The sequence below is a fragment of the Pteropus medius genome, unplaced genomic scaffold (assembly GCF_902729225.1).
Source record: "Pteropus medius unplaced genomic scaffold, Ma_sr-lr_union100, whole genome shotgun sequence".
NCBI classification, from domain to species: Eukaryota; Metazoa; Chordata; class Mammalia; order Chiroptera; family Pteropodidae; genus Pteropus; species Pteropus medius.
This window is the reverse complement of record NW_024351073.1, coordinates 18,310,258-18,328,499: the sequence shown is the minus strand read 5'-3', so window position 1 is coordinate 18,328,499 and position 18,242 is coordinate 18,310,258. Positions and strand designations below refer to the sequence as shown.

The 18,242-nt window shown below is 37.8% G+C and overlaps 1 protein-coding gene and 1 pseudogene across 3 annotated transcripts in view; one reads left to right on the top strand and one right to left on the bottom strand.

Moving 5' to 3' along the window:
- DNAH5 (dynein axonemal heavy chain 5) overlaps positions 1–18,242 on the bottom strand; it is a 226,859-nt gene that overhangs the window by 80,778 nt on the left and 127,839 nt on the right. For all 3 annotated transcript variants that reach the window (XM_039842769.1, XM_039842767.1, XM_039842768.1), the window contains exons 42-50: positions 17,065–17,211; positions 16,220–16,461; positions 13,619–13,795; positions 13,000–13,201; positions 11,809–11,951; positions 10,959–11,093; positions 2,490–2,612; positions 2,084–2,297; positions 504–727 (exon numbers count right to left, since the gene is read on the bottom strand). In XM_039842769.1, coding sequence (XP_039698703.1) covers positions 504–727; positions 2,084–2,297; positions 2,490–2,612; positions 10,959–11,093; positions 11,809–11,951; positions 13,000–13,201; positions 13,619–13,795; positions 16,220–16,461; positions 17,065–17,211 — 1,607 coding nt within the window. The remainder of the gene's footprint in view (positions 1–503; positions 728–2,083; positions 2,298–2,489; positions 2,613–10,958; positions 11,094–11,808; positions 11,952–12,999; positions 13,202–13,618; positions 13,796–16,219; positions 16,462–17,064; positions 17,212–18,242) is intronic.
- LOC120586386 (uncharacterized) lies at positions 7,120–7,251 on the top strand (annotated as a pseudogene).

Genomic DNA, 18,242 nt, shown 5'->3' with positions numbered 1-18,242 from the left:
GCTGTTATATTCAAGTGTATATACAAATGTATTTACTAAATGTATTTTAGTGCATCGAGCTATATGGAAAGGAAAGATCACGAATGAATAATAATAAAATGGTTTCTTTTTTCAATTTTAAATCTTCATAAAAGTCATTACTTTTTAAAGTTAAAATGTCAAGTTTAAAATATAAAGACTATGATATAATAAATCAATATTGACCCTTTCCATTATTTTGTCTCAAAAAATGATAAAATTGTTTCTTTTATTCTATTAATAGAAAATATTTGTGTAATACCATTTCCTTAAATACAAACCTAATTTAATTAGAATTTTTAAAATAAAATTTTCTGACATTTTTCCTTATTTATATTAGTTTAAAAACAGCAAAGAAACGACTATCAATGCTAAAACATCTCAAAATATTTTCATAATTCCACTAAAAATTACGTCACTAAGAATATTTAGGGCACATGGTAAATGACAATGTTATTTGCTTTTCTTTCCTGTGTATTACTTACATCCGGATTTTTGATAACCTCTGAAGTAGTGTTCAGCATTCCCTGCCAGATCCTAGAAAGATCTCGAAGATTGAACACGTAATGGAACTTTGCTGGGGTAGGAAGCATTTTAATCTTAGTCATCTGCCAGAGTCGTCGCGTCAAGGGAACCAGTTTCATCACTGAATCTCTCACTTCTTCTGAGAAATCCCTTTGGGTACAGTAATAGCCTGTCCCGATCACACCTGAAAGGGGGAAGAGGCATAACGTTTTAACTTACAGTTCATATCAACTAAATTAAAATGAAAAACATTGTATTGCTGAGTTTGCACAAATATAATGATGCATTTTAATAGATAACCACATATTAAGGAAATTTGTATTGATTAGTGTTCTCTTGGGTTTTTTTCAACCTAAAAAGTAGATACAGGTTCAAGTAAGTTAGCACTCAAATACTAAAAAGTTGATTAAGAAATATTACTAAAACTCTACCTGAACTAATTCAATATTATTAAATGGGTAAGTGATAAATATATAAAGTTGCCTTATAAAATGATAAGAAAAGGGAGACTTCATGAATGCTCTAAGATTTCTGCATTCTGTTGTGGCCTTTCCACATATTATAAAATACTTTAATTTACCTCATATGTAAAACTTTCATGGCCAAAAAAAAAAAAAAGGTAATTAAAAGTGGTAATAATCATTCTTTCTAGTCCATTTTACTTTCCCAAGTTTAGACAACTCACGTGTCATTTGGTTTCCAAACCTTTACCCACTGCTGTGACTGAAGGTAGACACTGCCATACTCCACCAGCCTCGGGTGCTAAGATGACATTTTAGTTTGCCAGAAATTAATTAGGGTAATCCTAATGAGCTTTTTCCCAGAAGCAGGTTCAGAACTGCTAAATTAATACCTAATGCAAATACATACATAACTTCACATTCTTTTTCTGTAAAGAGTAATTTCAAAATCACTTATAAATCATTTTCATTACCCAGTTAAATAATTATGGTTATCTACTGGGCTAGTGTTTCTTCAATGAGATTATTCCTGAAATACTACCTATTTAATCAAACAATAATTTATTACTCTGAAGATCAAACTATGATTCATCTCAATGTGAAATTATTTCTGTGCAAAATTATTTCTTTGGCCAGAATCATGATATGGACTGGTTGAAATATCAGCTACATAACATTTTAGCATGATATCGTATCACTCCAGACCTCAAAAATGTGTATACATGAGGAGAGAGCTCATCATCTCCATGTGCATTGAATGTTTACTCTCCTTGCTTAAGAAGCTGGCAACAGTTAAAGGAAAAAAAAAACATAGCTAGAAAGATCTGCCTAGGCGCCCAATTCAGTGTGTATGTATGTGTATGTGTGTAATTGATGTGTGTGTGTGTGTGTGTGTGTGTGTACCCTACATATACATAATAAATCCTTATATAAACAAAACACACTACTTGGGAGTGATGAGGACAACTGACTAAGGAGCCACACGGCCGTCCTTCTGTGCTGCCCTCTGGGTGGATATTGCCTTGCTGGACCACAGGCCGGTGTTCTTCCCTCCCAGGACCTGCTCGCACTCATCTTACCAAAGATCTTGTCCATGGAAGCATCAGAGGGCAACGTGCAGTTAAATATCGAGAACTGCCTTTTGAGTCTTTGGGGTATGTCGTTGCGCCCGCCCCCAGGATGGATCATGGCTGCCAAAATCTGGAGGTCCACAATGCTGGTAAACTCCCCAGGCTTCTCCAGATTATAGAAGCCGTTCTGTTCCATCAGCTGTCGTACTATCTCATTAGTAACCTGAGAAAGACAAGTTTCGGAATTAAAACATCACTCTTCTACACCCCAGAAACTAACTCCCTGAGTGCTTCCCAATAATGGACTTCACTGGAGTTCAGGAATTGTATGTTGGAAAAGCAGAAAAATATTTCCTCATCAAATAATAAATCAATGTTGAATTAAGGAAAGAAAGTGCACAATAGGATCGTATACCTGGTCTCCCCACTCATTGATTATTGGCATATTCACATCATCAATAAAAACGGTCATCTTCTTTCCTGCAGGAGGGCCGTACGTTGTACCCATCCGTTTGTCCACATAGCTCTCTATTGTCCTCTGTTAAACAAGAAGGTCAATGGAAACATCCGTGAGAATATCCCCTCAGACATGGTCAGTTATTTTTAAAATCTAGAAACATCTGAATTGGCAGGAATTACTCGGAATAACTCCAAAATTCCCCTTAATTCTAGAAAGCGGGACATGAAGTACCTAAATTTTCTTGATAACATTTACAACCTTTGAGAATCTGATTTAATTTAGGAGTAATTAAACTTCTGATCAATGTAAATTTTGAATGAGATGAGACACTTCAGTTCATTTCTACACATTTACTTTTATCTTACAGTACCTATGCTGATGATGCTCTAACCCCCAATGGCCATTATTCAGAAGATCCAGCCCTGCTAAAAGTTTCCTTACAATCAGGAACAATGCTAAGCCGGGCTACTATCCTAGGAGCTTCTCAGACCTGTGCTGAGCTGCGCAGCCTGCCATGGTCTAAAGACTGTTCTCCCTCCACTCAGGGGGCTGCCAACCGGCTTGTGTAGCCTGACACAACCCAGACCCACAGCACTGGTGCAGATGCAGCCACAGTGAACCGCTTCGCATCCCCTGAGACAAAAAGGATCACGATGCCCACCCATGTCACATCTCTCATTTCTACATCCCGAGCTTAGGTGGCAGAGGAAGAGACTATGACACGCTCTATAAAAACACCTTCCTGGCAATATGAAAAAAAACATTGAAACTGATGAAACTAATACAATGCTATATGTCAATTATGCCTCAATTAAAAAAAAAATGATGGAAGGAGTGTTGGAAGGGTTAGGGGGACATGGGAGAAGGACCCCAGATTTCTGACTATGTCGTCATTTTCATGGTACTACAATGTAGTTGGAAATCGATCAGTCGTTCAAAATGTAGGCGCTGAGGAACCAGAGCTGGCACTGCAAGGCATCAGAGAGGGCTTCACGGTTCTCGTGCTCTAGAAGCTCAGTCTCAAAGCTCACTTCACTCTCACCACCGTAGGAATCTACTGGTCCTTGACTGTAAGTTATGCTCAAGATAATGCATAAACACAGGAGAAAGGGGAGGTATCCTGACATAAAAATCATTCCCCTCCTATCCCAAAAAAGGTCTCTTATTTCATGATTAAAAGCAAACTGGTTAAAAATGACTTTAATAACCCAAGATAACAACCACAAAATAAGGCCAAGATATAAGGAAAAATCTATACATCTGACCTTGGAGATCTTCACAATTTGGTGATTTCCAACTGTAAGTCTCCACCATCATTTTAATGAATAATAGCAAGAGATATGAAAATTTTTCATAATTTTTAAATAGAAAGATATATAAATATATCACAAGTCATTCAATTACAAAACAAATCCCCATGACGACAGTACAATGGCAAAAAGAATTTCATATTCCCCTGACATAAAAGCAAACTGAAGTAAGGTACTAGGCTAAATTTAGCACTGCTTTCCAATGAATTTAAATGCATAAAGCAATTAATAACCTCCTGACACCTCCCTACGGCAATAGAGCCCTCAGACATTCACCTGTCTATTAGTGGGAACTCGCAGGCACATTAAGATTCCATGTCTCAGGGGGCCTCCCAAGAGCTAAGAGCCAAATGTGCAATAGATGAGATAATATGGAGTAAAGCCACATACCTGCACTTTCTTCCGCTTCATTATGACCCAAAAATCTTCAAAATAGCAGGAAATTATTAGTAAGTTTATCTATGTCATAAAAGAGCTAAGTTGACAAAAACAAAAACAATGAAGGGAGAAAAATTAAATAGCCTGTGAACCTGGAGTTGAGACTTCTTTCTGTTTTTAGAATAGCTGCCTATTAAATAGTTACCTAATGAACTCTGAAGTTTGGTGAGACCTCCCGAAGGCCTGAAACACAGCAGATCCATGTCCTTCTCCATCACACATCTACTCGGGAATGTTTGGGAAAACCATGTACTTGGACTGGTACCTCTAACTGGACTTCAAACTTGGATGATCCACGGCATCACAAAACCAACACATCCAAACACATACGCCTCTAACCTCAAAACCTGCATCCTCACCCAAGTGCTCATTCCAGGAACTGGTGCCACCTAACTGCCCCATCCAAACACTTCCGCATCCAACAGTGACAAAGTCTTTCTATTATAATTTCAATATTGTCTTCTAATGGAACTCTTCTCTAAACAATGACATACCCTAGGTCAGTTATTGGTCTTTCTCATGGGTACTGATGTCACAACCTTTTAAGTTGCCTTCCTTGCCTCTTCTGGTCAGTCCTGGAAACTTCTTTATAAGTCATATACACTGTCTACAGACACAAATTTATCTAGAATTTTCTGTCTCCACAAAGAATCGCTCTAAAGAATTATGGGTCGTCTTTGTAGTATTCTGCCACCCACTTTCTCCCTGATCTTTTTGATCTCTGTTCCCACCTCATCCGCTGTTTTGGTGGCATAAACCTTGGCCCAATTAATAAAAACAGATACGTTGGTTTATTTGATGATTGTCTGTCTCTCCCACTAGAATGTAAAAAGGGCCAGCACCTTGTAACTTGCTCATCGTCACATCCTCAGTGTCTAGAAAGCTATCTGGTACAATGTACTTATCAGTCAACATTCGATACCCAGATAAAGACAAGAAACTTGGGAGTCATCTTTAACGTTTTCTCTCTCTTCTATCCCTTTGCTCCAACAATATCCACTCGACCAACAAGTCCTGTCTAACCACAACTCGAATGGACCTCTGTGCTGTCTCCATCCCCACTCGCATCGTCTTGGTCCAGCCCAGCCTCCCTCCTGAGGAATTACCGCAACCATCACCTCTCAGGTCCCTCTGAGTGCAGCCACCTTCCTCCCTCTTGTTCTCCCCTCTGCCGCCAGAATGAACTTCCTAAGGGGCAATGCAATCCTGCCCAACATTCCAATGGTTCCCCATCAGTGACTTACATTGAAATCCTTGATGTTCCCTGCGCGCCATCCCAGTCCCATTTCTAAACACTCCATGGTCTCTTTGTTCTGGCCCCTCAAGCTCTTTATGCATTCATACTCAGTTAACAACAAAACACATACCATAAACTGATACTCATCTCATGGGCTGGTTTGCAGTGTTCATTATGACATCCTTATTTACATATTCCCAGAATAGCCATTTCCAAACCCAAAAAATCTCTCAGGGTTAGTGTTAGCCAAACACAATTTCTGAAATATTGATTAGATGAATGATCTTCTATAAATGTCACTTCTCTCGGCCCCGCTACTGATAAGAAAAAAAAAAAACAATCGAAATCTCTAGCAAGAGCCTGGACTAAGGCCAGTTTATACTGTTCTGTGGGAATAAACAAAAAACTTTTCTTTGAAATCAGAGAACAGTAGTCAGCATGACATCATCTTAAGCAATTTGCGGAACCGAAAAAAGATTCTGATCTTGGCGTCTACCTTACACACAGATGGAAGACCAGGATTAATTCCAGTTGTGACGGTGGCATTTTAAGGAATGAAAACTAGATGGCTAGGAACCCAGAAAGACTTAGGAGCGCAGATGATGAAAGCTGCCCTTCTCTATTCTACGTGAGGAGCCCTCGAGCTGGGGCAATTCGCTTTTCTGAATTACTTTCTTAATACACAATGCAGTCTCTACCATTAATAAAAATATTAAATTCCCCCAAGTAATGGTCAACTCTTTCATTATATTGATCTCCGTAATCCCCTAAGCAAACCAATCCCCTCCTCCTCTGGCTCCGCAATACTCAGATTACACTGTAAGTAGCACTTATCACATCAGCTACACGTGGCGGTGCCCACGTCTATTTCCCCAGCCAGACAGAGGGAGAAACGTTGCGTTGGAAGGGCTACTGGTGGGGTCACGTACAGCTGAAGAGGTTGCGCACTGCCCAACTCTTGGGTTTGCAGTTCACTCGATTATCTCTGTGAATGGGACACAGAGCAAATCTGCATAACCTGCATGGCTTTATACAATAGCTCTGACTGGGTTTAAAGTCAGAAAAAAAAGGTTAAACTGTTACTTCTCCCACTTATTACTCTGTGATTTGATACAAGTCACTTAGTATTTCTAAACCAAGCTTAGAAGTAGGAGTGTACATAAAGCTACCTAAATTTTATATACATATATATATGTGTATATATATATATATATATACATATATATATATATATATAAACACAAGAGTATTATCAGTAAATGACATGATATATATAAAAGCATTTAGTGAGCTTAGTGCATTATAAAAAAGGTAAGATCATTTTCTTATTACTCTAGGTATTTCTATATATCATCACTTAAATCATCTTTATACATGTTTTATCCGACTAAATTGAAATATAAAATATACTTAATTTTAAGCTTCCATATATCTGCCATTTAGCTAAAATATAAAAATGAAGAGTTCATGTTCTTTATTTAGAAATCTACTGCCTGTGTAAGATCTTCCCATTTTATTATAATTCACCAAAACCAAATGAAAACAGTCTTATGTTAGTAAAGTTTAAAATGCAATAGTACATTTAGAAAGTACTATTATGGTCTATGGCCATGCCACCTTGAACGTGCCCGATCCCATCTGATCTTGGAAGCTAAGCAGGGTCGGGCCTGGTTAGTACTTAGATGGGAGACCACCTAGGGAGACCACCTAGGAAGACCAGGTGCTGCGGGCATAAAAAATAAAAAAATTAGGGATTATAAGCTGACAAGGTCTTTGCAATCTGTGAGGTCAACCAAGGGTTGCCTTGCCAAAAAAATAAATAAATAAAATAAAATAAAAAGTACTATTATGAAAAGTAATAGTACGTTATAAATAGTAAAATGATATCTGAAATGTGAAGATACAGTAACATATAACTAGAAGCTAAAAATCAAACAAATGGACTACTAGGTGATCAATCAGTCATTTGAATATTAATGTGGATAAAGAAAAGCTGTTGGAAGGGTGCAGATGGGTGAATTAAAAAGCGCCGTGAGAGACACAGGAACCTGGTTCCTCCACACAGGTTCTGCTACCAAATAATGTGTGAACTCAACGCTCTACGTGAGTGCTTTAATAGTAACAGGAGAACCTGATATTTCGAGAGAACTTTAGCATGAAAAAATACTTTCACTTATTATCTCTCCTCGGAAACTAGTCTCCTGCTGCGCTCTGAGGAGTCAAAAGAATTTTCTGCGAAGTAGGGACCCTGGAGGAAGCATGGACGAGGCTCAGGGGCCTGGCTCCAATCCCACCGAAGCAAATTCCTTGTTCCCTGTTTTATAGCTTAGTCTTCTGCATGAGATTTCATTTCAAAACGTGATTCTGAGTCTAGGGAAAAAAATGTGGCATTTCCTTCCAGGCTCTATGATTCTCATTTTTGAAAAAAGAAAATGCAACAAAAACATTTATAAGATACTTGTATTCAAAACACTTTCTGATTATTTTTAGAAAAGATAATTCCAGAATTCAAACATTCTCTTTAAAAACTTTCACTTTCTTCTTATCTTTCTGTTTTATGAAAATTTTTAAAGATATGTATGGATTACTTTCAAAAGCAGAAAAGTACATTAAAACAATATTTATTTGGGGGAAAAAATGAGACATTTCTTTTAAAAGACCAACTGAAATCCCTTGGCCAAAGAACAGGGTGACTATATGATTTTTACCCAAAGTACACACTCTTAATAGTGACAAGGACACCATTAATTATTCATCTCAGATAACGGAAGTAAGTCCCAGGAAAAGAGGAACATACGGTCAGTCCTTCTACTGATAAGAGATAGGAAAGTGACACCCTGGTAAACATAAAGGAAACCCCAAAGAAAATCACCTGTTAAGTAACAGACATGTGCCCTTGGCAGGTCAACCTGCCATTATGGTAATGCAGGGGACATGGACAATTTCAGTTTGGTTTGGGTCCAGATAAGTGGGAGACACAGAGACAAATGCTCCTCTCCGTCAGCCCTTGTTTAGCAGGAAAGGCTGCAAATTATAGTGAGAAAGTTAATTACAGCAGTTTGGCTAATTGAAAGCTTTCCAAAACTAATGAGTCTAGCTTAATAGAAAGCTCTGATGCTCAGCAGTCAAAACAGGTTCTAAATGGAGTATATGATCCTACAGTCTTCTGAACAGAGCATGAAACGGTGACTAGTTGGTGCCACCTTCACATTGAAGGACAGGAAGGAACTGGGCTGAGTGTTGTGAATCAGATAAGAGGACCCTAAAAATATAGATCTTTATGCTTTAAAAACCTGCTTTATTATTCTTCTAATTATGATACTTCCAATATGATACCACTGCTAGAAATTTATTATATAGTTTATGAATTTATATGTCAACAAATGAGTTGCTTTCTAGATAATGTATGCCTTTTTCTAGGAAATTAATGAATATCTCATGTTAAAGAGACAGAGACCACAGATCTTTACCACCTTAAGGGAGTAAATATCAACAGTAACTAAGAAAAATACAGTGACACAGTCTTGTTACACACTACAGGATCTGGCTGGCCTTTGTCCCTAGTTCCTAGGAGGGAGCCTTTAAACCCAAGGAATTTCTGAGTAATAGGAATTCTGCATTATTCACAGTGGGTCCTTCATACTACTCATGCCAGAGAAACCATGCGAAAGTTGAGGCTTTGAAATATGTATTATCAGATGATCTCCTTAGAGGAAAGAAGGCTTAGAGATTGAGCTCAGTCACATGGCCAATGATTCAATCAATCATGCCTATATAATGAAACCCTAGTAAAAACTCTGGACGTCGTAGTTTAGGTAGCTTCCTGGTTAGTGATATACACCATGGGCCTGGAGGGTGAAGCATTCTGAGGACACAGAAAGTTCACATTTGGGACCCTCCCAAACCTTGCCCTATGCATCTCTTTTTTTTGCCTGATCCTGATTCATATCTTTTATGTTAAAACTGTAACCACAAGCATAGCAGTTTCCCGAATTTCATGAGTCATCAAAACTGAGAGGGTCATAGGAACCTTGTGGCTGTTATCTGAAGTGAGGGATGTCTTGTCAGTGCCTGAGCCCTTCACCTGTAAAGTCTTTAGTAATTCCAGGTAGCTACTGCCAGAATTGCACTGCTGCCCTAAAGACTTAAGCCTGTCTCAAGAAATGTGAAAAGCTAGATAATACCCAACATAATGAAAAAAAAAATCACACTTTGATTTAATGTTTTAAAACCTGCATCCACAAGTTATAATTACAATCTTTAAAGAGAATATTCTCCTAAAGTGAAACTAAAAAAAGTTCTTTAAATCTAAAACAACATCAAGGAATGTATGAAACGTTAGCATCTTGCCAGCCTAGGATAATTTGATGTGCTGTTCCCCAAACAAAAAGCACCACTGCTGAGCCACTGCAATTTGGGGTTAACTTTCCCCCCAAGACCCACACCCATCACTACACTGTGTAAATGATATTCATTTGGCAGAATGCCAGCCAGTGGGGGAAATGCCATCTCCAACAGAGGAACAAAATATAGTTGACAGTCTTATTTAGAAACTTAATCAATGGTCTTAGTTTATTGGCAGTCTGCAGCTACCAATTACAATAAATGATAAAATACCACGATGTAGCTATGCTCTTCACAATTTTCACTGTTCTTTGATATTTTCATTCCAACAACTAAAGAACAACAAAGTTAATCAAAAGGAGAGTCTTTTGGATTTATATTCTCCTAAACATTTCCCTTCCGTTTTCAATATATGACATGTATCTTTTCTATCAATGTATTAATTGTTCTAATACAGATATGGAAGACGGTTTAAACACAATGGAAGCTTGACATTTAGTTTTCTTCCCCAGTTTTGATAGGGTCTTAAAGAACTTAGGAACAGGAGAAAACAAGCAGCCAGCCACTGCAAACCTAGGGCGTTCTCAGCAGCTTCACTGACAAAAACGACGCAGATTTGAGGGGGTTATTTTCCTGTTACTCCTCAATGATAGAATTGGGTAAAATCTCGAATATGTTAAGATACTAAGATTTTATTCCCTGTTGTAATTGATAATGGGAGCCATTGTAGAATGTTAAGTGGGGGAACCACACGTAAAAGTGACAATGTAGGAGCCGGAGTTGGGAAGGGGAATAAAAGACAGACTGGAAGAGAGTTAGACTTGAACGAAGACCAGCTTGGGGATTCCTCCATACCAATACCCTGGCGTGGAATCAAGAAAAAATGGATTCTGTAGAGGTAGACAGAGAGAATGAAGAGAAAGGAAGAGATATGAAAAGTATACAGCCTTTAATTCAAAAGAGACACATCAGAGATGGCATGGCAGTGAGCGTGCAGGTGCAGCTCAGCGGACACGGCAGAATGGTGATGAGACCTAGCCTCCCGCTGATCACAAACCCGGGTGGGCTTCACGAGCCACACCAAAGGGCTGGTACCTGAAACATCAGTGGGGTGGTGGCAGAAGAAAAGTTTAGACTCTTGATCATGTGACTTTCAGGATCGTATTTTGACATAAATCCTTTGATTATGACCGTTTTGGCCGTTCCTTGTTCACCAATTAACATCACAGCCTAAAATAGAAATTGAGAAAGAAATCTAACAAATACAATAAAATGATTGTCCTGGACTGAATTGTGCCACCCTAAATTCATATGTTGAAGTCCTCAACCCCAGGACTTCAGAATGCAACTGTTCGAAGTTAGGGTCTTTAAAGAGATAATTAAGTTCAAATGAGGCCATTAAGGCGGGTTGTAGTTCAAGTTAACTGACATCCTTATAAGAAGTGGAAATCTGCATACACAAAGAAACAGCACACAGCTAAAGGCCCTGGGAAGACACTGTGAGAAGACGGACGATCATCTGTGAGCCAAGCAGAGAGGCTTCAGAAAAACACCAAACCTGCTGACTGACACCTTAATCTTGGACCTCAAGCCTCCAGAATGGAAAACAAAAATCTCTTGTTTAAGCCACCCGGTCCATGATATTTTATTATGTCAGCCCTAGCCAATTAAAACAATAATCAAAAGAGAAGCATTTCTCTTTGGAAAAAGAAGTCAAAATTGACTTTCTCTCAACTAATACATGAGAAATAATTAATTATCAATTAGATCTATTAAACTCTAATATTGTTATTGAGGAATAATAAAAGAAGTATACTAATTTGGATAATATTTTCATTTATGTTAAACAGCAACATAAAACATTCTAAAGCAAATGCAAGATGCCTCGTGTTTTCAACTGACATTTTAAAATATACCGTTTTCAATAAAAGTTAATGAGCTGTACCTTGCCCTGTTTTGCTATGGTTTTAATTAGGAAATCCGTCCTCACGTTGTCAACGTTTGGCACCAGGATGGAGCCATATTCTGGGATGGTGTTAGATGGATACTCATACTCCTCGGTACGTGTGTTCCAGTGCATCCAGTTACCTGGGGTCAGCAGAGAACATTTACCTCCTCATATTTCTATTAAAAATTTCTTTTGGTTTACTTTTATTATGGTGACATTGCTTAACGAAATCTAGTTTCGGGTGTACAATTCAACAGCAAGGCATATATGTATTGCACTGCGTGTTCACCACCCACAGTTAGATTTCTTTCTGTCACCACATATTTGACTTATTTTATCCCATCTACCTCCCCTTTTCCCCCTCCCCGCTACGTCTTCATATATGTGTACTTCATATATGTGTATATATGTACAGTTTTAACTAACTGTAAGGAGTGGACACCCATGACCTCTCATGAAGACACCTTCCAAAACCTCCCCATAAAGTAAAGGTCATTAAAATCAGAGCTCTAAGTACTATGTATTAGCTGAGTCAAAAATTTCCCTCGGAACTATTCCAGAGTAGTACTATTAAGAAATACTAAGAAGTATCTTGGTATTTTCTTTCTAAATATGTAGGTTTTCAATAACATGAAGTGTATATAAAAATACAGAACACAGTGACAGTAGTATGTATCTCGAATCATTTTAAAATGTCAATCTCACAAGCTTTTTTCATTACATACTTCCTTAATGATAAGACCAAAAACAAAAGATCCTAGGATGCCATATACAAATACTGTATATATGTGTGTACTTCATATATGTGTATATATGTACTTTATATATGTATGCACATAAAAATACATCAAGTATATATATAGAATAGGCATGTAGATATACACATACTTGGTAAAAATATACTTCACATATTGTAATTTTTATATAAATTGCAGATCGCGTCAAATGAATGGCTGAAGTGGATCTGACTCGGGGATTTTTTAAATTTGTATGTAATTTATTAAAAGTTCAGTATACAATATATTTAACAAGGGAAAATGTGCACATATATATATATATATATATATACACACACACACATATATATATACATACACACACATGCACACACAGTATGTGTGTGAATATTAGCCATCTGTAAATAACTGTTCCTGCGTGTTACTGCTGAATGGAAGAGACCACGCTCACCATCCAACGTGACATAATAGTCGAACATGGTGTCCTCAGTCCCCGCGAGGGGTGGCAGATCCAAGGCCAATGCTGCCTGAGACCGCAGCCAGAGCTCCAGGCGGTGCCGGCCAGCCAGCTCCAGCAGCGCCCCAACGCTCCACATCAGGGAGAAGACGTACAGCCTCCCCAGGTGCTCCGCTGTGACCTCCACACCTTGCTCCTGAGCACACAAGAAGGAAAACTCTTTAAATTACTTAAACCGAAACTTTGCTTTGAGGTTTTAATGAAGATAGCCAAGACATAAAAGGGACAACAGTTTTCCTCCAAAACAACAGCAAGAGAAGGAAAAATGAAACGAGAACAAACGTGGAACTGAGCTCTGGGAATACCAATCAAGCTGGGCTGCGAAATGAGTTTAGAATGCTTACTGGATGACTGTGAGCCTGCAACTAACTTACAAACCCATGGCTTGCTTCGTGGGGAAAAAAAGAAATGAAAAAAATAAAATACGCAGGGACCCTGTCCGAAACACCCCTCTTACCCCATAGCTGCAACAATCGATTTCAAATGTCGCACCCTCTGCACGGTGTGGCTTCGTGAATAAGAAAGAAATTCTCTAGAAAACTGAGCGATTTACCTTGGGAGGGATCAGACCTTGCAGCATGTTAATGCTCTGCATGATTACAAAGGCCTCGAGCATCTCCATCTTGTATTCTAAGTTCTGAATGCTGAAGCGGTACAGGTCTGGGAAAGACTTGGTGTACAGCTGACGAAGAATTTCAGCTTCTTGAGGCGAGCGTTTTTTAAGAAAACCCTGTTGGTTTACAGATTAATATGTTAATTAAATTTATTAGCACACCATGAAAATGGCCATTTTTGGACAAGTATTTAAAATAACAATTAACAATAAAAATAATATCTAATAATTATACTGCCCTTATGATAGGCCATGTTATAAATTGTTATAAATTCTTTCACGTATTAACACATTTAATGCTCAAAACAATTTAATGAGGTAGGAGTTATTATCTTCCTTTTATTCAGATGAGAAAACTGAAGCCCAAGAAATGTAAGCATCATGCCCAGGACCCCACAGCTGGCAGGCAAGGCCAGAATTCAAACCCAGAGTCTGGCTCCAGCGTCCACATATTCATTTCTATTACACTACATATATGCTCAAGTCTTGAGTCTCAAATGAGAAAAAGTCTTCAGCTCTTGATTAAAATATGCCCAGAGAAAATGAGGAGGCAAATATATGGAAATAATTTAGAAAAACAGAATAAAATATGAACAAAGGAAATCCACACCCAGACCTTACAAAATTAGAGACAAAAGGTTAGCACAACTTGTTTTTCCCTTTTATTTCTTCTAATTTAATTAATAACCAATGGAGAAAAATGTCAAAGAATACTCAGGAAAATGGAGAATTCGGTCATTGGTGGAACCCAATATTAGGAAAGTACATGTAATTTATAACAGAATACCACTTAACACAAAACGATATTTTCTTAAGGTGAAGAAAGTTCCATTGGCATCATGAGATCAGCTCATTCTTAGAGACTCTGAACAGAAGCAATGAAATGTTGATTCCAAATTACTCATCGATTCATGAATTGACCATGGTTCCACATCAACAAAAAACAAAACGTAGCACTTCCATGTCTATGGAACCAAAAAAGCATCATACACAGGGCCAAGTAATCATCTCGGCTCCCTCAATCTGACGGATTCCCTTGGACGCCTTCTCCGTTGCTGTCCTCTGTTAACTGTCTCACAGCTGCCTGGCTCTGCTCTCAAGATGTCCAACCTGATCCTTTGTAAGCCTTGCCTCTTCCTAACCACTTGCAAGAAGATACTGCATTATTCAAAAGCATGTAAAAACATTAGGCAGCTGTAACATAAATATGGCCTTCCTCGGCCTCAACATGGACAGAATATAATAAAAACTTCTTCTATAAATAGCAAACTCTAAATATTCATTAGCTAGTAGCTTAAAAGTATTTTTTTAAAGCCTTTGTAAATTGGAAGTATTTGGGAAAATCGCATGAATATATTTTCACTTGGAATTTGCTGTATCTGTGGTTACCAAGCCTAAATCTATTACGGTGGTTTAAACAAAGAAAGAAACAAACAAACAAACTCCTGAATCCCCTCTCCCCAGAGATTCTAATATGGTAGGACTGGAGTGTGACACAATCACCTGTTATTTTAAGAACCGTCACTGGTGATTATTTTTGCAAGACCAGGGTTGAAAACCCTGTATTCTCCTTAATGCATGAATAATTTAATTGAGAAACCTTTAGAAGCATTTTTAGTGACATATCCAACTTTATGTCAGCATCATTTTGCTATATAATCCCCTTCTTCATATCTTCATACATTAGTAAATCTAAATCCTTTTGAGACTCATAGTTGTGTAAATTCTGAAAATACATTATTATAAGTTAGGATATACCCAAGAGAAGCATAAAAAATTAATGGCAATATAAAATAAACATCTACTTGATATAAACAATGAATTCGCAAGTTTTCTATCAAAATCGTCTCAAAAAACCTATGTAAATGAAAATAATGAATTTGGTGAACAGTGTCATGAAAGATTTTACAGATGGCTTATCTAACTAATAAGCATTCTCCTTACGTAGTAAAATAAGTATACACGGCATTTAATTATAATCTAATTATAAGCAATAAACTCTAGAATATATTGGTGGGAATACAAAGTAATATACCATATCATGAACTGAGGAGATATTATCAGAAATATTATTTCCAAATACAAACTTAAAACTAATATTATGACTATTAAGTCTAATAAAAATCCATTATATGCAATTTTAATAAATTGTCCTCAAGTTCATATTCTAAGATGCTCGCTCCCAAACTTTATGCGAATGAGTACCTTTTAAAAATGTCATGAAGCCCCAAAGTGACAAAATTAAATTTTACTTATTCGGTCACAGTTTGGCGGGATTATTGATTCACCTGGGCCTCGCAATTACTCCACTACCCAAGGGTTAGAAATCACAGCTCCGACGTGATTAGAAGAAGAGCTTTGAATAAACCTAAGGGGCCATCAGGGTACGAACGGCCCAGAGCATTCAAGGATCTTTCATAAACATGAGCATGAAAATGCAATTACACCGCAGGCCTGCAGAAAAATCAGCACACACTCGGGAAGAACACTACAGGATCTGTTTCTCTCGTCGGCTATACGAAAGAGAGTCTCCGAGCATACCTCCAGAATCGGGCTCCAGTCGAGGACAGAAGAACTCATGAACACCATTCCGTTCCTGGAGACGGTGGCGGGTGAAGCGTTGTCGATGTTATGAGGCTCGAACACGATCTTACAGTTCGGAGCCATGGGGATCCGATCGCCGTTGGCAAGCGTGAGGGTTTTGTTATCGTCCAAAACGGAATTCAGATTTTCAATCCAGATGGCATCGACTGGACCATCAAGAACTATCCAGATATGCTCCCCTGGAAGAGCCCACCAAAGGCCAGAGAAGAAGTTGCACATATGTAGCCCTTCATGAGTGTCTTTGAATAACAACCAAACAGCAGCATAGTACATATAAACAGAATAATTTCTTAGTTCACTATGAACTTCATTTTGATACATGCAATTTTCTTCCTGAGGAAGCCCACTTCCTCCTGTGATTTTATAGGAGAATTAGTGGGTTTTTTTATAGGCTGTACTTAACTAAGAATAACATTTTTTAAATACTCATTGAAAATAGTTATGGTAAAAATCACTTTACTGGGTACTATCACTTTTCCTTAACAGCCTTTTCCATACCTTATTCTAAGGTATCACAGGAACAGAGAAATATTTTCTCCAAAGGAAGATAATTCCTTTTGTAACCAAAAAATAAGCGGGGGGTGTGTGTGAAGGGAGCGTTAAATACACCAATCAATAATTTCAGTGTTTCAACATTTACAAATATCATACTGAGTTATGACTTCTCGGTCTTGGCTAAGATATTATATGGAGAATACAGTTGTTCTACTAATTCTAAATGGCCACCAAGGATTTTATCTAGAAGGACATGTCGAAAATAAAACTAGCAATTCATCTGCTACCTTTCTTAGCCCTCAGCGTTTTCCTCCAAAGAGTAGAAAATATCCCATCCGTCCAGTCATTTGTGGCCACGTCGAGCCGCCCAAACATCTGTGGGGCCGTGATCGCTTTGGGATTCATCCTCATTTCCCGGTGCGGTTTTCCACAATCTACACCAAACACATCCAAATTTTAAACAACTCGGGTGTAGAGCAAGCCATCACCAGGCAACACTGCACTAATGCGTGGTGTGCCATCAGCAGGTGCTCAAAACGTGAAAATGCAAAATTACAATTGAAAGTATATGTCTTACTGCATTCCCAAGTCATCATAATCAGCCTCATTATATTTCACTGACTAAAGCACATTCGTTTTTATCATCTGAAAAAGAAAACTACGTGTTACATAAGGGAAGTAGAAGGATATCATGTTAGAGTTGATGAAGGAATCCACGTCATCCAGAAGTTTTTCAAATTTCACAGGTCAAAAACCTTTGGGGTTCATGGTGTCCTAGATGAAATCTTATATCTAAATATCTCCCAGAAGATGCCTCAATCTCACTTATCAGCATTGATTTTCTGAGATGTGTTCTTGCTCATTTGGGAAAAATAAGCTAAATTGGTGTTGCAGGAATCAAACACTTTATTTTGGGGCCAAGCTCAAGACTGGAATTTGAATCCTCCAAACCCTAAAATTACTCTTAAATAGGCTGGATTCTCTATGTAAGGGGCTGCAGTTAATAAGTAGAAAAGAGAAGAATAAGGCCTAAAATATAAAACCATAAAAATAGGTGCTAAAATATCACACACCGTGTGAAAGATGGACATGGGCACACATGCACACGTGCACATTAGAAAAGGTGGTACATTAAAACTCATTTAGAAAATTACGCCGGAGTTATTTTTATTCAAAATCACAAAAATAACGAAAATAATTATTTATAATATTTCATGATGCTGCAGTTCAACTTAGTCACAATTCAGCTTTTTCAGTAAATGATACCCATAAGACTGGCGATACTTTTTTTTTTTTTTTAATCGAATCACCCTTTACAAAAGGCCACAAACTCTTCAAGGCTATGGCAGTATTGTAGGTAAAAACTGGACTTGATCGGTTGCCCATATAAAAAAACATTTCATTTTTTGGTCATAGGTAGAATTGTATCATTTTTCACTTAGAATACCATAACATTTTTATAAAA